Source organism: Gracilinanus agilis, chromosome 2 (genome assembly GCF_016433145.1).
Source record: "Gracilinanus agilis isolate LMUSP501 chromosome 2, AgileGrace, whole genome shotgun sequence".
Classification (NCBI taxonomy): domain Eukaryota; kingdom Metazoa; phylum Chordata; class Mammalia; order Didelphimorphia; family Didelphidae; genus Gracilinanus; species Gracilinanus agilis.
In genome coordinates this window covers 607,535,491-607,558,861 of record NC_058131.1, presented here as the reverse complement: position 1 = coordinate 607,558,861, position 23,371 = coordinate 607,535,491, and the positions used below count along the sequence as shown (strand labels likewise).

General features: G+C 36.9%; 1 protein-coding gene across 2 annotated transcripts in view; it reads left to right on the top strand.

Annotated features, from left to right (window-relative positions):
• The window catches only part of EFL1 (elongation factor like GTPase 1), a 250,801-nt gene extending 232,205 nt beyond the window's left edge, over positions 1–18,596 (top strand). For both annotated transcript variants that reach the window (XM_044665477.1, XM_044665476.1), the window contains one exon: positions 17,580–18,596. In XM_044665477.1, coding sequence (XP_044521412.1) covers positions 17,580–17,768 — 189 coding nt within the window. In that variant the 3' untranslated portion in view covers positions 17,769–18,596. The remainder of the gene's footprint in view (positions 1–17,579) is intronic.
• Positions 18,597–23,371: the final 4,775 nt, after the last annotated feature.

The following is a 23,371-nucleotide window of genomic DNA, read 5'->3' as shown; positions in this document are numbered from 1 at the left end:
GGAGAGAGAGAGAGAGAGAGAGAGAGAGAGAGAGAGAGAGAGAGAGAGAGAGAGAGAGAGAGAGAGAGAGAGAGAATGAATATAACAAACATACATAGTCAAGCAAAACAAATTCATTAGCTGTAAACAAAAATATCTATGTCTCCTTCTGTATTTCATCATCAGTCTCTGGAATCATGAGTGGTCATTGCATTGATCATAATTCTTAGAGTTTTCAAAGGTTTTCATCTTTACAGATGAAAATATAAATTGTTCTTCTGGTTCTACTTCATTCTGCATCAGTTTATATAAGTCTTTTTCTCTTTTATTAAATCATTTATTTCCTAATTTCTTATAGTACAGCAGCACTCCATCACGTCCATATACCACAATTTAGCCATTCTTCAGTTGGCTCGCATCTTTTTCATTTCCAGTTTTTTGTCACCACAAAAATAGCTACTGTAAATATTTTTGTACATATAAGGTCTTTCCTAGTTCTTTTATTACTCTGAGTGTAGGCTAGCAATGGCACAGCTAGGTCAAAGGTCATGTACTGTTTAACAACTTTTCCTATATAATTCCAAATTGCTTACTAGAATGGTTATACCCATTCATAGGCTCACCAAAGTTGCATCAATATGCTTGTTTCCCCATCATCCCTTCAACATCTTATCACTTTCTTTTGAATCATTTTTACCAATCAGATATGAACTGGAATCTCAGAATTACTTTTACATGCCCTTCTTCTAAATATTAAGTGATTAGAGCATTTTTTTCATATGCCTATAGTAGCTTAGATTTCTTCCTTTGAGAAGTACTGTTCACACTTTAGGCTATTTATCAATTAGGGAATTACTCTTACTCTTAAAACTTTGAATGACTTCCTTAAATATCTAGGAAATGAGACTTTTCTCAGAGGAACTTGGAGTAAAGATTCTCTTTCTTCCCACCCCACCCCCACCCCCACCCCAGATAATTGTTTCCCCTTCAATCTGGATTTATTTGTGAATTAAAAAATTTTTTCTAATCAAAATTATCTAATTTCTGTGATCTTTATCGTTTTTTTAATCATGAACTTTTCTCATATCTAATGATCTAATAGGTAATTTTCCCCATGTTCCCCTAAGTTGTTTATGATATTATCTTTTATACTTAAGTTGCTGGTGTCTTTGGTACTTATCTTGGTATATAGTATAGGGTATAGGTGTAAATCTGATTTACTACAGGGGTAATCCATACCCCTGAAAAGGTATGAAGACAGTGCTATTGTAGGCTTGAGGAGAGAAGAAAAGATTTGGAACAGCAACTCTCCAAAAGGGAAAAGAGAAAATTAAGCAGAGGCCCTTGCCGTATTAAGGCTTCCTTAAATTGAGGTAACATAAGTATGTATTGTATATGTGAAGTGAGTGAAAGTAAAGAGTGACGGTGTAGATAACTGGACTGCAGGATTCCTTTTGCTCCATTCAGCAGCAGCAGAGTAGGAAGTTATGACTAACACACAATTATGCAGTTGAATAATGACTAAGCTTGCAATTGTCTATTCAGTTTTCTCCTCTTCTCATCCCATTTTCAGAATGAGGCATACCACCATTCAGTCAACATGCATTTATTGTTTACTACATGCAGCCATTATACTCTAAGCATACGAATATAAAGAAAGAAACTGTCCTTGCCTACAATGAGCTTACATTCTACTAGGAGAGATGATAGGAACATATCATATACAAGTATATTTACATATACGAGGAATAAATACAGAATACAGGTGGATGCAATTTAAGTGACTTTATCTTATGCCCTAGGTACTCCTCCTCTTCCTCCAACTGTTTCAGTTGGTGATCTCATCAGCTCTCATAGATTGAATTGTCATCTCTCTGCTGATGAATCTCAAATCTACTTATTCATTACTCCACTCTTATATGTCTATTAGATGTCTTGAACTAGATACAAACATCTTAAACTCAACATATCCAAAACTGAGCTCAGAATCTTTCCCCCAAACCCTCTTCTCTTCCAAACTTCCCTATTTCTGTTGAGGTTACCACCATCCAGAAGTCCTCTAGGCTGTTAACATAGGTGCCATCTTGGACTCTTCACTATTTCTTGCCCCATAACCCCTGTATATCCAGTCTGTTGCTAAGGTCTGCTTATTTTACCTTTGCAATATCTCTCCAATGCCCACCCCCCTTCTCTCCTGATTCTGCTACTATTCTGGTGCAGTCCTAACCTGGTGAAATAGGCTGCTGGTCATTCTCCCTTCCATAATAAGTCTTTTCCCCTCTCCAGTCCATCATTCACTCAGTTGCCAAAATGATTTTCCTAAGGTGTGCATCTGATGGTGTCACCCCTGCTCTGAACTCCTGTAGCAATCAATCACTTGCCAGGAGAAAGTATAAAATCCTGTTTGGCATTCACATCTCTTCATAACCTGTCTCTCCTCCAGCCTTTTTACACCTTATATGCCTCCTCCCCAGACACTCTTCAGTACAGGGACACTCTCCTCCTTGCTCTTCTTGGAACCAAACACTGTATCTCTCAGCCTCTAGGCATTTTCACTGGCTGCCCACCATGTCTGGAATGCTCTCTTCCTTCAAGTCTCAGCTAAACCACTTTCTACAGAAAGCTTTTCCTAATAATATCTTAATTCTAGAAGCCTTTTCCTCTGCTGGTCAATTTCTACTTATCCTGTTCATAGCTTGTTTGTACCAAATGTGTTTTCTCCCCCATTAGATTGTGAGCTCCTCACAGGGACTGTCTTTTGCCCTTCTTTGTATCCCTCTCTTAGGATATTGCCTGACCATTAGTAGTTGTTTAGTAAGTGCTTACTGATGAAGTGATTTACACCACACCTTTTATGAGGTTTCTTTTATTCAGTCATTTTTGAGGGTTTTTAAGTGATGTTTTTGATTCCAATATTGAGAGTGTAAGCTTCTGCACCCAGAACCCAAATCATGAAATATTTGGGACCAAGCATACCCTAAGAGTTCAACTAGATCCTGACTCCTTTAACCAGGGAGGGAACTGAATCAACCAGGATGGCACCATGAGCTAGTGATGGAACAGGAACTTGTAGCCAGATCTCTGGATTCCCCTGGCCAGTTCATCTTCTCTTTATTGAGTCCCTCTTGCACTATTTCCTTAGACAGTCTTTGCTGCTCCATTGGCTTAGTGAAACAGAAGCAAAGCTTACTGTGAGCAAGCTACAGGTACTGCTAGGCCTCTGCTAAGCCAGGGTCAGCCTCCTTCTAATAACTAAGCATCCAGAGTGTTCTATATAAAAGGCATGAGGCGTTTTCCTAAACCAAACATAATACTTACTAGCTATGTGACCCTGGGAAAGTTACTTAACCTCTTTTTGCATTATTTTTCTCAACTAAATGGGGATAATAATAGAGTTGTTGAGAAGATCAAAATGTTATACTATCTGTAAAGTCCTTAGCTATCGTACTTGGCATATATTAAGTGTGATACAAATGCTAGCTCTTGGGCCAGCTAGGTAGCACAGTGAATAGAATACCAGGCCTGGAGTCAAGAGGACCTGAGTTCAAATGTTGCCTCAGATACTTCCTAGCCGTGTGACTCTGGGCAAGACTCTTAACCCTCATTGCCTCACCTTTGCTGTTCTTCTGACTTAGAATTAATACAAAATCAGGATATAAGGGCTAAATAAATAAATGCTAGGTATTATTACTGTTTTTAATCCTACCGTAAGAGTGCTGACTCTCTTTAGTCACCTGGGACTTCTTAGTGAAGTATAGAGCTAGAAAAAAGACTTGTAAAGGATGAGGAGGACTGGAGCCTGAGGAAAACATTTAGAATAATCATGTTGGGGAATGAGACTAGATCAACAAGGAGAATAGGAATATGGTATGTTGAAATAATCTGTTAAAGGTAAAGTTAAAGAGAATAAGCTCTCTATTTGCAAGCAATGTCACACCAGAAGTTGGGGTCTTAATAAAAATCTCTTACAAGAAAATGTGTTTGTTTTTTTTAAATCATTCTTGGAAGCCTTCTCCACCTCACTGTGGCCCTTTTCCCATCTGACACTACACTATTCTCAAAAGCTTCAAAATCTTTAGGAGACTTGTAGCACTAAATTGTAATTAAATGTTGTTGATCAACCATTTCTTGATTCTGTAAATTCTTTCCTTCCCCCAGAGAGCTTTAGAAATAACATAGTTTCTGCTATCTCACTCCAGACATTTAAAAAATATTTTGTTATTTGCATTCTATCACACTGTAATTTACAATCAAGAGCTTTTGAGAGGAAGTACTTCAAGAAACAGAGAAAATAAAATTACGTGGATTTTCTGAAGGAAACTATTGAAAATAGCAATGTCTTAGAATTCTTTTCTATGTAGTAATCTCATATGGGGAAAAAGAGAAGGGAACTGGCAGTGGACTAGACCCTGTTATGTATGTCTTATCAGTCACCTACTAAGTACTCATAACTGGGATTACAAAAAGAATCAAAAGAGAGTCCCAGCCCTCTAGGAGCTCACAATCCACTGAGGGAGATAACATGCAAATAGTATATGCAAAGTAAGCTGTATTCTGTAAAAATAGGAAATAATTAACAAAGAGAAATCACCAGAATTTTAATAGGAGTTAAAGAAGTCTTCCAGTAAAAGGTGAGGTTTTAGTTTTGAGGTAAAGGAAACAAGTGAGGTCAGTAGGTGGAAAAGAGGAGAGAGAATATTCCTGGCATGTGGGAAAGTCAGAGAAAATCTCCAGAGTTGAGATGGAATGCCATATTTGTGGAACAGCCAGGAAGTCAGTGTCACTGGATAGAAGAGTACTTGTAGGAGGAGTAAAGGTGTAAGAACACTAGAAAATAGGAGAGGTTATATGAATCTCCAGATACCAAACAGAGCATTTTGTATTTGATTCTGGTTTGCAATAGGAAGCCACTGGAGTTTATTAAGTAGGAGAATGACATGATTAGATCTGTGCTTTAAAAAAATCAGTTTAGTGGCTGAATAATAGATAGATTGGATGAGAAGAGACTTGAGGCAGACACATCTTCCAACAGTCTATTGTAGTAACCCAGGTCAGAAGTGATAAGGCCCTTTATTAGAGTGGTGGTAGTATCAGAGGAAAGAAGGGCCATATTTGAGAGATGTTGCAAAAGTGACATCAATAGGCCTTGGTAACAGATTAGATACGAGGAAGTGAGAGGAAGTGAAGAACTGGGAAGATAGTGTTTCCCATGACAGTACAGGTTTGGAGGGATAATGAGTTCTATTATGGACATATTGAGTTGAAGAGGTCTACTGGACATCCAGTTTAAGATGTATGAAAGGCAGTTAGAGATATGAGACTGGAAGTCAGCAGAGATATTGGGGCAAGATAAATTGATTTGGGAATCATCAGCATAGAGATGGTAATTAAATCTATGGGAGCCATTGAGATATTTGTGTGAAGTAGTAAATAGGGAGAAGAGAACAGGGCCCTGGACAATACCCTGAGGGACTTTTATGATTAGACTGTGTGGTCTGGAAGAGGAGACAGAGAAGGAGCAGTCACGCAGGTAGGAGGACAATGTAGAGTTGAATTGGTTCACCAAAGGGTCAAAATGGGGAGAAGAGGAGAAAATGGCTGGTTCGTAGAAATGGCCCTGAGTAGTTAAGAGTATTTGAGGGAAAGTTGCTACAAATGTTGAAGTTCCCTAGTATATGAGCAAGAGTTGAGGAGAGAGAAATGTAAGTCAGGTGCCAAACTCATTGAAGAAGGCAGAGGGGTGGGAGTGACTTCGGAGTGTATAGATAACCACTACTAGGATTTGGATTAGGTGGTAGATATGAATAGCCTGAACATCCAAAGGAGAGGTTATTCAGTGATGGGGGGGTGGTAGGGAGAGAACTCAGAAATGGCAGTGAGAAGCAAGGAGAATCCCAACTCCCCTACCTCAGCCAATGAGTCCAGGGAGAGGGAATGAAGGTACAACCAGTACTGGAAAGTGTGGCCATGGAGGCTATATCATCAAGGAGGGAAGCGAACTAGTAGATGGAAGGAGTAGGAGAGTAAGAGCTGTAAGATGAATGGAGACTAGATGCCCATGGAACCATTATTCTGGAAGGCATAGTGGAAGGGCTGGGCAGATGTAGGATGAAACATTGGGGTCAAAGATTTGAGGAAATAGGAATGGAGGAATTAGGTGGTAGTGGGGTGGGGAATTGGGGTTTGGATGATAATCAACTTCATATGGCTAAATTCACAGTAAACTGAGGGGCAAACGTAACCTGAGTGCAATAGCAAGGCAAAAAACCTGGAGAGAAAAATGCTTCACATCATTTGTGTGATGGTCTGCCACAGGGTTTGGGAATCCTAACTGCTCAGCTAGGTCACTGTAGCAGTATTGTGGTAATGGGAGTGAGGGACTCAGGGGAATTTTTTTCTTTATACTTTATTTGGATAAATGTAAACCCCGGTTTTTCTGCCCTACTCTGCCCAGACTCAAACATACCACTAATGTCTCTTTTAAATCTCCATTCATTAGGTCTGTCATTTTTTTAGTCATTTGCCAAAATTCCTTCAAATGTGCACTGGAAGAATGAATACAAATAAGCCAGTATTTCTGCCTTCCAGAGCTTTTATCTTATCAGGGGAAATATAAGGACCTAACTAGTAGTACATGATGAGTGCTGTGAGAGAAAGTTTAAAGTGCTTTGAGACATCAGTCAACAGAGGTTTGAAGTGCTTTGGGATTCAGAGAAGGTGGGGATAGCCCTCTGGTTGGGGTCCTGAAGGAGATAGATATTGACAGGCAAAGTTGTATGATGGAGGTGCTTTTAGGCAGAGAAGTTATAGCAAGCAAAGCTATGAAGGCTGGGCTATTCCAGAATGTGTTTAGGTAACAACAGAGTGCCCAATTTGGTGAAAACTTGAGTTCTTGTAGGACACTAGTGAATTGTCAAGCTAGAAAGGTCATGGACATCCTAGAGGACTAGACCAAGGAATTGGCCCACTAACCCCATAAGACAAGGAGTTGATACTACTGTACCCGTGAGCCATCAGTAGCCTCTTAGAGATTTTTTGAGCAAGAATGTGACATGATTTTGTCCCAAAAAGAAATCATAATCTGCTACTTGGATGAAACTTGTAGAAAATCTAAAACTTGCAAACTTTTCAAATCAACATGAGGTGATAATTATAACTTTAATCCCAGTCTTTTGGGCCTTTTGGGAAAGAATTAAGCAGATAGTAGCACTAGACAATAATTATAATAAATGTACACTCCTTGTTTTAGATAATAGTCAACATTTTGCATATGTTAACTCATTTGATCCTCACAACAATTCTATGAGGAAGATGCTATTAATTATCCCATTTTATAGTAAAAAAAAACTGATGGTCAGTCAGCTACGAAGTGGCTAAAGCAGATTTAAATTCAGGTTTTCTTCAAATAACTTTAAAATATACTTAAGGAAAGAAGGAAAGATGGAGAGAAATGTAGATTAGGCAATTAACCCATTGTTGCATTGAGATCACAATCTAAAAAATAAATTGTTTTATCTCAACAATTATAAATTTTAGTTCATGAATTAATGGAAATAGAATTAACTTATTGGTTTGAATTTTGCATGACCCTTTTTTTTAAACATCAAGATGTTAACTCTCTTCCCCACCCCCCTTGTATGCTCCTTGAGGACAAGGACTATTACATATCATGAGCAAAACCTTCCTTATAGAAGTTTCTTAGTAAATGCTTGTTGTTGTTGCATTAGTTTTCCTGGTTTTAAAACTATTTCTTTGAACTGGTTTAAAGTCAGTGTAACCTATCAATACAATCAATTAAATTGTATCTCTTCTGTTGGTTTATAAGATCCATGTGAGCAAGGACCCTTAGTGTTGTATTTCCTTAAGCACCTAGCATAGTGCTTTAAACACAGGGGTTCGATAATGCTTGTTGAATCATTGAGTAGTTATGATCCTTCCCCACCCTAACAAATTGTGCCAAAATTCCAAAGACTAATCTTCATTCCTTGCCCCTCCAACAAAGCCTCCTCAAACCACATGAAGTCCTTCTGGCCCAAACCCCTCATTCCCAAAGTTGGTTTAGGCTAAATGGTTTTTCCCCCTCGCCCTTTTTTGGTCAAAATAAGTTATAAGATGGAACATTAGCTAAAAGTGGTTGCAAATTCCTGATCTGTATTTTTAGGTTATAAGTCTGCCCCCTTGTTTGGAGGATTATATGGCTAGAATGAAGATTGAGACATCATCTGGTCCTTTTCCAGGAAGCATTACTTCTAAACCAGTGTTGAGGAAAACATTTTTTTTTCTATGAAGGGCCAGTGACCCACAAGAAAAAAAAAGACATTTTTTTCCTAGTAAAATATAAATTATTTGACTCACCTACTTTAAAAATAGAGGCAGATATTATTTAGAAAATGCTTATTATACAGAAGTTCTTTTTTAATTTAATAGGTAGAATAGGTCAAAAGGAGTAAAAACAATTGAATCATAATTTTTTAAAATACAAATATAATTTTTAAAATAATTTTTTATAAAAGGAGTCCCCAGGGGCTCTCTAATACTTTATAAGATAAAATAAATTTTAATGTAATGGTCACTAGGAAGTTTAGGTATTTGTACTGATGATTAAAGTTGTTTTACTTAAATTTTAAAAAATTTTAAAAAAGATAAAGAATCTAAACTTTATTAAAGGTGTTTAAATGTGCTAATTTCCACATTATATACACATAAGGGAATTAAGAAAGTGAAGTGACAAGAATTATGGGAAGAAATTAGAAGGGAAATAGAAGAAAAATAAAAAGAGAAAAATGAGGTAGAGGGGAAATATGGAGAGGAGATTTTTGAGCAAGAAAGTAGCATGGTTTTGTCCCAAAAAGAAATCATAATCTGCCACTCCTATGAATTTTGTAGAAAAAATGAAATTTCTAAACTTTTCAAATCAGTATGAGCTGATAACTTTAATCCCCAGGTTCTTTTTGGCACTTTGGGAAAGAATTAAGAATTAATTATAATAAATGTGCACTTCTTGTTTTAGATAATAGTTAGCATTTATTGAAATTTTCTCATTAGATTTTTAACCACTTAATAGGTTTTAACGTGGAAGATGGTGAATAAAGAGATATCAAAGAAAATAATGATTATAAACCTTTTTGTCACACCCTTCTCTTCACCTATTGTTAAAATAAGTCATTTAATTCAAATTAGTTGAAATAATGGCCCTCTTTGCTAGGTGCTAAATGAGATACATAAGTTTAAATAATGGTGAATAATCCTGATTCACGTTTGTATAACACTATGATTTGTGCAAGGCTTTCCTTATAACAACCCTATAGTTTATATTTCTACCTTGGGGACATGGCATGTGCACTATTAACTATATTATACAGTAATACATAAATGTATGAGGGAATAATAAAGTGTTTTGTAAAATTAAAAAAGTCATTATCAACTATTGGAAATCAGGTAAGTCTTCCTGAATGAGGTGGGGTTGAATTGGACTTTAAAGGATGAATAAGAATTCCAGCAGAAAAAGGGGAAGGCATTCCAGATATGGGGGAAATCTTGAATCAAGGAAGGAAATGATGATAAATAGTCTAGAGCAGTGATGGGCAAACTTTTTAAAGAGGGGGCCAAAGGAAATGAAGAAAACTTTAGGCAGGCCAATATAATTTATTAAAAAATAACAATGACACATTTTACAACATTCTTGTATTTTTTGTGATACTGAGCCCTACTAATAACTGAAAGATTATGAAGGAGAAGGGCCGCATCTGGCCCATGGGCCATAGTTTGCCCATCACTGGTCTAGAGGATGATAGATAGTCTAGATTAGCATAGAGTATGTGGAAAGGGGAAAACTAGGAGATAAGGTTTGAAAAGTAGATTAGATCCTGATAGTAGGAGACCTTGAATCTTAAGGATAGGAAATAAGAAACAAAAGAAACGTTTAAGTAAAATGACAACCAGATCTATGTGTAAGAATGTCTAGTAGAAGTTCATTGGAATATACAGAAGTAGGAACACTAGTTGGAAAGCTCCTTAAATAATACCAGGCAGTTGGTAATAAGAGCCCTCTGAAGGTAGTAGCAGTGCAAGTAGAGGGGAGACAGCTACAAGTGACATTGCAGAGGTGGAATTATACCATTTGGAATTACCAATTGGTAACTGATTGTATTTGAGAGGTGAGGGAGAAGAAAACTCAAAGATGATACAAAGGTTTTGGACTTGAGAACCTGAAAGACTGATGGTATCACAAACACAAATGAAGTTAGAAGATTTTTAATTAAAAAATCATCTTATTTTTGATCATGTTGCAGTGCCAGTGCTGGTCCAAGCAGGGAGAGGTCTCATAGGAAGATATAGGTATGAGTCTGGAAGAGAGAAGAGAGGTCAGATGTGGAGGGTAGAGTTTTGAAGCCTTCTCAATAGAGGTAATAATAGGTGAAGCACTGGCAGTGAATGAGATTGCCAGGGCTAGAGTGTGCAGGCTGATGAGAAAGCTTAGGGGAGAAGGCTGAGGAAAACTTACTTTAAATGGTGAGCAGCAAGAAAAGAGTAGCAGAGGGATGTGATAGAGAATGAGGGAAATGGGAGTGCCAGATAAGTCATGAGAGTGCAGGGATATATTGCATTGAAAATCAAAGATGATGAAAGAAAAGAGCCTATTGGATCCAGTGGTTGTCATTGGTGACTTTTTGTGGGAACTTTTTCAGTTGAGTGTCAGAACAAGAAACCAGACTTTGGGTTGAGACAGCAGGTGGTGGTTATCATTTCCCTTTGAAATTTTCATTAGATTTTTAACCACTGTTCACAGGTTTTTAACAGAGTCCTTGAATTTTAAGAGGCTCCATCTGAATGTGAAGTAGTCTACCAGGGAAGAAATTGTTCTTTGGGTTGCAGCCAAAGCAATGACACCTCTTTCAGTCAGAATTTCCCCATCATTGCTTTAAGTAATACAAACCAAATCAATCCAATCCCATTGACACTCAAGATTAAATTTGGATTTTGGAAACAACTTTAAAATATTGTTAATTGATTCCATCTATCAAGTCAGCTCAGATGTAATAATGTACAAAACAATGAATTGAATAAAAATTATTCATATTTGATTTTACACTGAAATAGAACCCAACTAGTCACTGCAATGTATACATATACATATACACAGACAGCAGTATTCACCCCTTCACTCCTTCTCTATGTGTCTGTCAATTTAAAAACTTTATATTTTAAATTGCATATACTTCGAGGATCATAGGATTTAGTGCTGACAGGGAGGTTAAGAGATCATCTGGTCCATTCTTTTAATTTTATAAAGGAAACTGAGACCTATTTGAAGAGAAGCAAGCACTTACCCTAAATCATACAGGAGAAAAACCAGCATTCAAACTGAAGTCCTCTGCCTCAAATCTATTGTCCCTCCTCCTACTCCACATTATGTGCTACTATATAAATTAAGATAATAATAAGATTTGTTAATTTTACTCCTAGCTTTATGTGTATGTACTTAAACAGGAATCTTAATTTTAAATTCATTTACAATTGGTTTTTAAATTATGTAGAATTATACAGTTTGTAGAGACCTACAAAATTAATTTAATTTGTCCAATACCACCCCAGGTTCTCAGCAAAATTTATTTTAAAAGCTTTCTAATCAGATGGTCCTTAATACAATTCTAAGAGATCTCCAGGGAAACTGATTTCATCTCCCTCTCTGATCAATTCTAATGGTTAAAGCTTCTTATTGCCAAAACATTTTTTTTTTATTTTAAACCCTTAACTTCTGTGTATTGACTTATAGGTGGAAGAGTGGTAAGGGTAGGCAATGGGGGTCAAGTGACTTGCCCAGGGTCACACAGCTGGGAAGTGTCTGAGGCCGGATTTGAACCTAGGACCTCCTGTCTCTAGGCCTGGCTCTCAATCCACTGAGCTACCCAGCTGCCCCCTTGCCAAAACATTTTTTCCCTAAAAACTTAAGGCAGCTCAACTGAACAAGTTTTTCCTTTGTTTTAATGTTGTTTCTGTTCAACAAATAATTATTAACAGTTTGTTATATATGAGCCGCTGAAGTTGATACAAAAAGATACCAAGACAAAAACACAAATAGTGCATTGAAAGACCTTACTTCCTCCTTGGGGAAATAAGTATATACACAGATGAATAAACATAAAGTGATTTCAGAAGAGGAAGAATGCTAACAACTAGAGGAATCATAAGGCCTCTTATAGGTGGTGGCCCCTGAACTGAGCCTTGACAAAGACTACAGATTCCTAGAGGCAGAGGTAAGAATTTAAAAGAACTTGCCAGTCTTGGCAACAACAACAAGCCTGTGCCAAGGCATGGAGACAGAAGATAGATTAAGGTGTTAGGAACAGAGAACCAGGCCATTTTGCCTGGAACATAGAACATGAAAGGAATAGCAAGGGAAAAAGGCCTAGAAAGATGGACCTAGTACAGATTAAGGCCTTACATACCAAACAGGAGTTTGTAATCTTTCCAAGATGCAGTGGGTAGGCACTGGACTTCTTCAGCAGGCACCTGACAGTGATTGGCCTGTGATGAGAAGAATGTTCTGGCAAGCAGTGGTGAAGGGATGAATTGGAGAGACTGGAAGCAGAGAGACTAAGTAGTCAGTAAAGCACTAATTAAGTGCCTACTATGTGCCAGGCATTGTTCTAGACCAGTGATGGGCAAACTTTTTAAAGAGAGGGCCAAAGGAAAGGAAAAAAAAACTTTAGGCGGGCCAATATAATTTTTAAAAAAATAACAGTGATATATTTTACAAAATTCTTGTATGTTTTGTGATACTAAGTCCTATTAATGACTGAAAGGTTATGAAGGTGAAGGGCCCTATCTGGCCCTCGGGCCGTAGTTTGCCCATCACTGTACTCTAGACCAATTAAAAAGACAGTGGCCTTAGTCTAAAGAATGAGGAGATTAGGGGGCATCTGGGTAGCTCAGTGGATTGAGAGTCAGGCCTAGAGACGGGAGGCCCTTGGTTCAAATCTGGCCTCAGACACTTCCCAGCTGTGTGACCCTGGGCAAGTCACTTGACCCCCATTGCCCACCCTTACTACTCTTCCACATAGGAGCCAATACATAGAAGTTAAGGGTTTAAAAAAAATTTTTTTAAATGAGGAAACTGGATGCCCTGAACTAGAGTAGTATCCATGTGACTAGAGAGAAAAGACTGAATGAGACAAAAATAGCATTTTATTTGAAAGTCCATTGGGTGGAAGTCATCATGCTACATAGCATAAGGAGAAATACAAAGATGATATAACTCACAGTCCTTCTGAGTGTCATAATAGAAGATTAATCTTTATAATGAAGAGTCTTGATAATTTAACTCAGTTAAAAAAATAACTTACTAATTTAGAAAATACCTCTTCCTCTGCTGAAAAAGTAAAAACAATCATTCTTGAATTTAAAAGGGGAGATGATTCATAAAATTAGCTTGTCATCATCATCTTTAGGGAAAAAGAAGGCTGTGACTTTGGAGAGCTCTAGTCTTCAACAACTTAAAAACTATCCAGATTTTAAATTCTTTTTGTTTGTTGTTAATAAGTTTATTGAATTGCATTATAGACTTCTAGAATTATTACTTTGGAGGGCTAGGTATTTCTCATATCACACTAATTTTTATTTTATTTTAAATGTTTGGGCAACTGTAGGAAAAAGAGCTTTAGTGAATGTTGGAGATTCCTGTTATTAGTCAGTGAGACGAGTTGATGACACTTGAGTCGCCAATTTGAATTTTAATCACAGTTCTAAAACAAAAGGTGGGGGGGTAGCATTTAATACACTGTTAACCCAAAGGCATTAAACTAATGGTCAAAATTTCGGGTCCCTCTGGAGCAGGGGTCTGCAACCTTTTTGGCTGTGAGAGCCATAAACGCCTCAAATAATCCAATGGGGGCAGTGGGGTAGCTCAGTGGATTGAGAGCCATACAGTGCTCACAGTGTGCGCTCCTATAACAGCGCCTGAAAAAAAAAAATTGACTTCATGGCTCCTGCAGAAAGAGCCTTATCTGGCCCTCAAAAGAGCCAGATATGGCTCGAGAGCCATATGTTGCTGACCCCTGCTCTGGAGGATAATGGAGGTCATAATCTATGGGTAGATGGACTGTCTGGTGTCCCTCAAGTCATATCCTATAGGCATAGGGCCAAACCTACATCTCTAATATTCATTACAGAAACTAATTCTAACATTGTATAATCTGTTAAAGAGTTGCCACTTGTCTTTATAGACTTGTCATTCACCATAGTCACACACAGCTTTAAAAATTGTTCAGCTCTGTTGTACTAAAACATTTATATGTATTCTAAATATTGATTATGTTCTCAACAGTGTTTTTCTTGGGGCATTTGAAATAATTTATTGGTTTATTAAAAATATGTCACCACTGGCTGATTAAACATCACTTTATATTTACAATTGATTTGTGTTTTTAGAGTAAGAATCTGAAAGAAAGAGCTTAACCATTATTCTTTCCTCATGTTCAACCAGTATTTCATTGTTACATTTATCTATAATAGCAATCTAGCCAGAGATATGGGCTTAAAAGGGAAGGGAAAATCTTTCTACAAGTTTTATTAAATATCTCAAAGAAAAAAATCATTAAGTGACCATTTTAAAAAGACTTCCCTCATTAGCAGATTGCCTTACATTTTAGCATTGACTGATTCCTAATAGTAACCGTACACAATCACCTGCCTTTCCAGATTATTTGGGTAACCTGCAGCCTATGGATACAAAAGTGTTGAGTGGGCAATTCTGAAAAGCAGCATCTTCTAAATGGTTTTTTATATCAGTTACCAGGCACTTAGGTTCACTAATCTTTTGAGTGTTCATCACTGTTTATAGATATTTATAGATTGGTGTATACTCCTGGGAAGTTTTTTGTAAAATAAATAATCTGTATATGGAATACTATTTCTCTGTTGGTTTCAATGGTTAAAATCAATGATGTTATTGAAAAAAGGGAGAATATGAATTATGGCCCTACAAATGTTATTGAACAATTATATCAAACAGGATTCATGGCACATTGTAAAGAACAATGGATTTTTGATTCAGGAGATCTGGGTTCACATCCTGGCTCAATGTCTGATGTTGGGGAACAGATAGTTAACTCATTTTTTGAAGGTCATACTACCCGAGTTCTATGTTGCTACCTGAAAAAGTTTATAGAAGAATACATGAAAGGATTAGAACTAAAGGGTTGCCAACATCTTTTCCAGCTCTCAATCTTTGATCCTGTGATCCCATAGAAATGAGGTCTAGAGTGTCCATCAAAATGGCCAAGAATCTTATTTTATTGTGTTTTTGAGGCCTTTCTAATCTTTCAGGCCATTATCTTGGAAAAACCTGTTTAGTAGTTTGCAACAAGAGGAAATCTGTTATTCATTTGTTTGAACACTTTTTTCAACAAACACTTGCAGATTTAGAATGGTGAAAGCACCATGTCCAGTGCTGCAAGGAATCCATGTCCCCATCCCATGAACCTCACAATCTAAGTGGAAAAAAAAAATGAGTCATAAGTTGCTATAATGTGAGGTAGAATGTTAGTAGCTAATAAGAGATCCCTGGGTTTAATAATTTTTTAAAAGTAGGACATTATGCCCAGACTTATATAATTGTGTATATACCTTTTGACCCAGAAATACCACTATTAGGTTTATTTCCTAAGATGATCAAGGAAAAAGGAAAAGAACCTATATGTTCTAAAATATTTATAGTAGCTCTCTCTGGTGGCAAAGAACTGCAAATTGAGGGGATGGCCATCAGTTGGGGAATGGCTAAACAAGTTGTGGCATATAATTGTGAAAGAATACTATTGTGACATAAATGACAAGCAGGCTAATTTTAAAAACACATGGAAAGACCCACGTTAAATTATAAAGAGTGAAATGAGCAGAACCAAGAGAACATTGTATATGGCAATAAAAATATTCATTGAAGAATGACTTATGTTCACTTCCAGAGAAAGAACTAATAAATAAAAATAAAGAAGACATTTTTTTTTGTCTTAAAACACATTTTTTGTTGAGTAATGCTTTCTCTAGTAGGGAGAAGGAAAGGAGGGAGTTAATTGGGAATTTTAATGTAACATATAAATTTAAATTGGAAAAAAAAAACCAGAATAGTCTTTCAAGGGATGTTTGTGTTGCCCAGATAATGTCCTTTGGGATTTTAATCTTAATTGCTATTTTTATTCTTCCCCCCCCCCAGGTAGTTCATAGAGAGACCCAGTTACCCAAGAATATCTCATTGGGGAGATTATTTACATTTTGGCCTATTCATTATAGAGTAACAGCTCTGACACTTGTGGGAAACCTGAATTCTGGCTCTAGATTGTATGCCCATATGTGAGGTATTTACCATCTCTGGATCTCAGCCTTCTCATGTACAGTTAAGCATATTAGAATCAGTGATCTCCATGGTCTCTTCCAGCTCTAACGATTTATGATTGATCTCTCACTCTTTCGGTTAATAATGTATTAGAGTTCAAGTGCCTTGGCCTTCAAAAATGAATGACTTATCCCTTTCCCACCATTAGATCCAGATTTATGAAGGACCAGAATTAAACTTAGAACATGTGACTCTGAGAAGACAAAAATTAGGACACGTGTAAAATGCAGATCAGTTTAAGGAGGCTAGTGGGCATATGAGGAGGCAACCCACTAGGAAATGCATAAAATATAGTCTTCTCACAAGGTATGAATTACTTCTAGAAGAACTAAAACAAAATAACATGTTCTTCTAATAATATAAAGTAGAAGTGGCAGTTTCTTAACCTGTATCTCAATATTCACTTTCATTTTTAACCTTTCAGCAATCTTTTAGTCTTTTCAGCAGCAGTTACTCATCATAGCCTTTTAGACATAGACATTTGTCATCAAAGCTAGAAATTTTAATTTCAGTTGAAAAAGTAATTTTGAACACAAGTTATCTAAAACAAATCTCTTAGCCTTCCTTATATTTTCCCCCCAGCAATAACTCTCAAAAGGTGTTATAGTAGAGCAGATTATTGGGTTAAGAAAGTCACAAAACCATGCTAACTAGTTCCACCACAGATTATACTTTTATACCTTGTTGCACTAAAATCCATTTGTTATTTACTCACTATCACATTTCCTACAATGCCTTCTCACCTCAAGTCCTGACTCCACTCCCTGTCTTTCTTACCTCCCACTATAAGAAGACTGAGATCATCCAACATGACCTCCCTCTGCCTCCACACCTCACATCAGACTTCTCTGTGTTCCTGCCTATTCCTTTGGTCTTCAAGGATAAGATGACTTTTCTTGCCAGTGCTAACTCTTTTACCTATTTTCGTGATCAAATCTACTTCTGGCTCCTTTGAGACCTAATTCCTTTCCAAATATTACCTCTCTCACATTTTCAATTTTTTCCTTGATATTGGGATCTTCCTCACCAATTAAAAATACACTCATTGCTGAACCTCCAAAGAAGGCTTATGATCATTTCACAGTCAATAAAAGTATTAATTAACTACTGAGACTTAGGAAAATGCTTTTGTAGTGCCAAAGGATAGATTAAAAGATTAGTTGGTTATATTAAAGTAGCCTGACATATTTTACTATTTTCTTTTAAAAAGATAATTTCCAGTGATCCATTCTGGGTTCCAACTACTGAGGAAGAGTATTTGCACTTTGGGGAGAAAGCTGACTCAGAGAACCAAGCTCGAAAGTACATGAATTCAGTACGAAAGCGGAAAGGACTTTACGTGGAAGAAAAAATTGTGGAACATGCAGAGAAGCAAAGAACACTTGGCAAAAATAAGTAACTGCCTCTGTTTTCAGTTCTGTACATTGGTGGATCATTTTTCCTTCCTCTAACAGATTAAAAGCATCACTAAGGATTTGACATTTTTCTTTCTGCTCCAGAATTTGTTCACTTTTAATAAACTTGAGCCATTTTGGTATATTAAATAAGGTTATTCAAAAAGGATGTTGATAAGGTATTTTTTAAGACTGATTTTTAAGGAAAGTACATCTTACAGACATTTAAACAATGATTTATCAGTTTTATACATAAATTAAAAGATACAATGCTAATATTGAGTAGGGCACAATTTTTAATACAGATACAACAAATTTTAGAATCTTTGGTTTGTGTTTGTTGCTTTTTTGTTTGGTGAAAGGTCATCATGGTTTTACCTTGTATCCTGAATTTTTTTACATCTCTTCAATGGACTTTGGTAGTCTGAAAACATTGTCTCCGTGAGCGTCCACAAACTAATATCAAAATTGTGCAACAGAAACATTTTTTGCATGTGAAAACCAAACCATAACTGTCATATTATATGGCGATCATGTGTTTAGTAGAAGTAGAAAAGTAGCCATTTTCACCTTGGTATAATATATCAAATCCCAAACAATTAAAGTCACTTAAAAGCATTGCTTAATAATGTTTTACTATGGAATATGCCAGTAACTCACCTTGTCAACTGACTTTTTGAACAGCCTTCATAGAGTACTGTGAATGTCTTCTTAAATTCCTTTTAAGATGTAATAGGAATGATAAGTCACACATATGCTTTAAAAATAATGCTACCATCATGGCTTTCCTGTGATTATTAAATTGCTTATTTTCCCAGTTTTCCAAAAAGAATCTTGGCCAGTGCACATACACTTGCTGACTTTTAGCACATTTTATTTTTTTTCACCAAATTTTCTCAACATTTAAAAGGGAAAAAGTAGTTCGACTACAAAAGTGCAGACTTTGTAGTCCTTTCTATTTCAATGATGTTTTTGAAAGTTACTTGGAAAAAATGATTACATTTTGTTCCTTTTCTTCATAGTGTTCTGACTGGACTTTGTTGCAGAGTGTTTTTAACATATGTCCTTGAAGGCCTTCCATAGTCATTGTTAACACCAAATGAAAACATTTGTTGTTTTCTAGCACCATGGCCTTGGTGACTTCTGGGCTAGTCTACTTGAGATTGTTCAGTAAGGTCCAAGAAGATACTACACTGTTTCAGTGCCTCAGTTTAACAGAATTATTTATAGTAACTATTAGTTTGATTTCATGGTTGGGATAGTTTGGGGCTGTAATCATGCTTAATCCTAAATCATAGCACTTAAAAATAGTGACATTTAAGCTGTTAGATGTGCTAGGCACTTTATTTCAAAACTATGCACCATTATTAGGCTATATTACCATTATTTTTATTGAGGAATAGAGAGGCATGTGGTGGATATGAGCAGGCCACAACATATATCCAGCATAGGACTCCAAAGAAGAATAGGAATAAAAAGATTTCATCAGGGAAATACATGGGAAGAAAATAAAATGGGCTGGTCATATGGCCAGTTTAAATAAATAATGACAACTAGATACCAGAGAACTCCCCTGGCATCTTCCTGATGTCAAAAGTAAGTGAGGGAGGCCTATAAAACTTTTGGTCAACCGTTGATGATGAATTTATTGGAAGTCATGGACTACAGTTATATGGGATAGGTGGTAAGAGATGGGTTTATATCTGCATCTTTGAAGGAAACATCCAAATTGATGAGATTACAGAACAATGAGTATTCTTGAAAAGAAAAAACAAAGAAACTACCATGATGCTCCCCATGTCAGAAGGAAATGACTTGGTGGCTTTCTGTGGTTTCTATGTTGTACTCTCCAGACTCTGCTCTGGACAAAATTGATGCAGAAATGTTCAATGTAGTTTTATTTGTTCTCTCTTTCTCACCTTCTTTAGTATTACTCTTCAAAGAAGAGCATGAATAGGAAGCACCGTCTTTGAGGAAGTCAAGAGTCTGTGTAGGCTTTGCAGCCCAGCCCAGCCCTAACCAATTTATTACAACACAACACAACCAGATTACATTTAGGACAGTAGGTAACTTTCCATGAAAATCCAAGGTATTAAGATCCCTGTTGCCTGCATGAAGTTAAAAGGATGAGCAAATTTGAGGAAATAAGGTATTCAATTGTAAAGTGATCAAATTTGCCCTCTTTTTAGTCAGCAAACATGTTTTAAATGCATTTATTATGTTATGTTACCGACCCCATCTTGTGCCCTCAGAATCTAGGGAATAGAGTATAGTATCTATTGGGAAGGAGAACACATACAAGTGTAAATATATACAAAAAATTGGAGTTGGGGAGTCAGTTGCATCTAGGGGGTGAGGATTTTTTTGAAGTGAATAAGCATTTTTCAATAATATAAAAAAATAGCAAAGTTTCATGTACAGAATAGTGAAAGTCCAAAATTCAAATCAAGTCTTAAAAATACCAAAGATATCAAGAACAATAGAAACCCAAACACAGATGCTAGGATTAAAGCACAAATTAAACAGGTTTTCCACATAGCTTTGTTTATGATGGCAAGGAAAGTCTTCTCCTTGGAAAGCTACATCCAAGAGCTGAAGAAAGCCAGAAGAAGCAGCCCACGAGTACCCGTCTCCAATTCCTTTTGATCCTCATATGGCCTGAATTTGATTCCCTTCAACTATTTTGGTCCAATGCAATTTACTAAGTGCCTACTTTGTGCAAAGCACTTTGTTAGGAGGCTGATATAATGACAAAACAATAAATTATCTGCCCTCAAGTTTAAATTCTTACATATATAACATGTAAGGAGGTAGGAAAGAGTTAACAAGTAGAGAAATTAGAAAATCAGCCCACTTCACATTGCAGGTAGCATGTAAACCAAGCCTTCAAAGAGTCTAGGATCCCAAGAGGAGGAAGTGGTACCCCCTGGAAATATTCCAGTTTTTCAGTGTTCTTCCTAAAGTGTAATTCCCCAAACTTCACACAGTCTTCTCTCTATGTGTTCTATGTCAGAATGCAGTGAGACTCTCACCTCACAGTCTTGTTCTTATTTAGTTGTCATGTCCAACTCTTTGTGAACCCATTTGGGGTTTTCTTGGCAAAGATCCTGGAATGGTTTGCCATTTCCTTCACCAGCTCATCTTACAGATGAGGAAACTGAGGCAAACAGGGTTAAGCGATTTTACCCAGGGTCACACAGCTAGGATATGTCTGAGGCTGGAGCTGAAACTCAGGAAGAGGAGTCTTTCCTACTCCAGGCCCAAAGCTCTTCCACTGCACCACTTGGCCGCCAGGGTCATAGAGTTTTTACCATAGTACACTGTTAATCCCTGTTGAACTGGCTGCAGAGATAATCCTCGTAGGATGTTGGGATCCAAGCATTAAAAGGGGCCAACTTTGGATTGCTGCTTCCCTTCCAGTTTTCATATCATCCTGGAGTCCCTGGAATTTCTATTAAAAATCGCATCTCCCTGAGCAATAATCCTAAAGTGCCATGATTTCAATGAATAATTATAATCCTATGAATCAGTTCTGGGATTATTTAAGAATCTGATAAGCAAGTGCAATTCTGAGTCCAGAATTTATGCATGCTCCTACTCAGTACTTCATGATGATAGCTGACATTATTGAGTCTTGTTTTTTTTTATAAATATATATACTAATGGGTCATTGCCACATCCAATGCTAATTGTTCTACCTGATTACTTCCTCAAAAGGTCTGCCTCTTTAATGGCAGATAACTGAAGGCCATTTAACAGAATCATTTAACTTGAGAGGTAAAAGGGATTCCAGTGGCCTTCTAATCCAATCCACATGTGATAGGAATCTCCACTTAATAAACTGAACAAGTGGACATCCACTTAAGGCAATAATGTCTGCAATACCAAATTCCATTCTTTTGTCAAATATAGGATAACAGTAAGTGGTATATACACTTAAAGATGTTCAAGTTATTTTTTTATGTATTATCCTTTTTGAAGCTCATCATAAAACTCTGTGAAGTTGGTGGGTATTTTTTTTTTAACATTGACTAGATGAGAAAATTGTGTTTCAGTGAGTTAAATAACTTGGCCATGATCACATCTGGAAGTGCCAAATGTGGGACCTTACTCCATAGTGTCTAGTACTCATTATTATTACTATTATTAATATCATTTTTTTTAACCCTTACCTTCTGCCTTAGAATCAATATTGTGTCTTGGTTCCAGGGCAGAAGAGTGGTAAATGGGGGTCAAGTGGCTTGCCCAGGGTCACACAGCTGGGAAGTGTCTGAGGCCTGATTTGAACCCAGGACTAGGCCTGGCTCTCTGAGCCACCCAGCTTCTCCCTTAATATAATCATTATATTCTTTAAGATCAACAGCATATTATCTTAGTTCTGTAGGAATAAATCTCTGTATAGGCTGTCCTCTTCCTAGAATACCCTCCTTCCTTATCTCTCTGCCTCTTGGAACTCCTGGTTCCCTTAAAAGCCCAATTCAAATGCCTTCTTCAAGGTCTTTCCTGATTCCCCCAGTTGTTAGTTTCTCCTACACAAGATGAAATTATTTTATTTTGTATTTACTTATCTGCCTATGTCTTGTAGGTCTCCTTCCTCCTCTCATCCCAACCTTGAAGCTAACCTCTTTGAAGACAAAATCTATTTTCATTTTTGTCTTCAGATTCCCAGTGCTAAAGAGGGACTGTAGTGTAGGGGATACAAGAAGGATCTTAGAAGCCAGAAAAACCGGATTATAAGTTCTGCTTCTGAAACTGCGTGTGAGTCGTGGGGACTGAGCTAGTGAACTGAGCCAGCACCTCTTGAGTGCTCCAGTCAACTCTCTAAACCTGTAAGTTGCAAAAAAAAAAGTGCCAACTTACATGGGTAGAAACAATTTCCTTAACCAGGACCTCCCCATGAGATTGACATGACATTTCCCTATTCCTAGACTAGGGCACATAGGAGGAGCTTAATAAATATTTGTTTAATTGGGCTATTTTTGAATAACCATATTAATAGAACTATGAGAACAAATTTTATTAATACATTTTCCAGGATCCTGCATAAATTCATATGATTTAGAATCTAGTCCAATCCATTCATTTTATAGATGAGGAAACCAAGGCCCAAAGAGGTTATATTGGCTTGCCCCCAAATCCCCCAGATAGTAAGTAGGAAGAAGAGCTCACATAACCTTGTCTTGCAGATGAGAAAACACAGGCCCAGGGAGGTGAGGATGTTTTCAGTGGCAAAGCCAGGGCTAAGATCCAGATGTGCTGGCTCACAGCCCAATGATTTTTCTACTCTGTGTCTCCTCTCTTCCCAGCCTCTTATCTTAGGTAAAATATTCCTAAAGTCGTTTCTGCCTGCATTATAAGGAACTGGCATCTCGACTGGGCTTTATTGGGCTCTGATGTCTGCAACATTTGGAGATTAGAAGGTATTTGTTCTCAGAAACAATTTGGAATCAATTTAGCAGATGGGAGCAGAAATACAAAAATTCATCTTTTGTTGTATCAGAGGTCAGTGATATTTTTAAAAATTAAGCGATATCAGCTGTCTTGTGGATTTCCTACCAGATTATCCTTTTTTAAAGAATAAATAGGGAAAAGACTTTATTGAGACTCC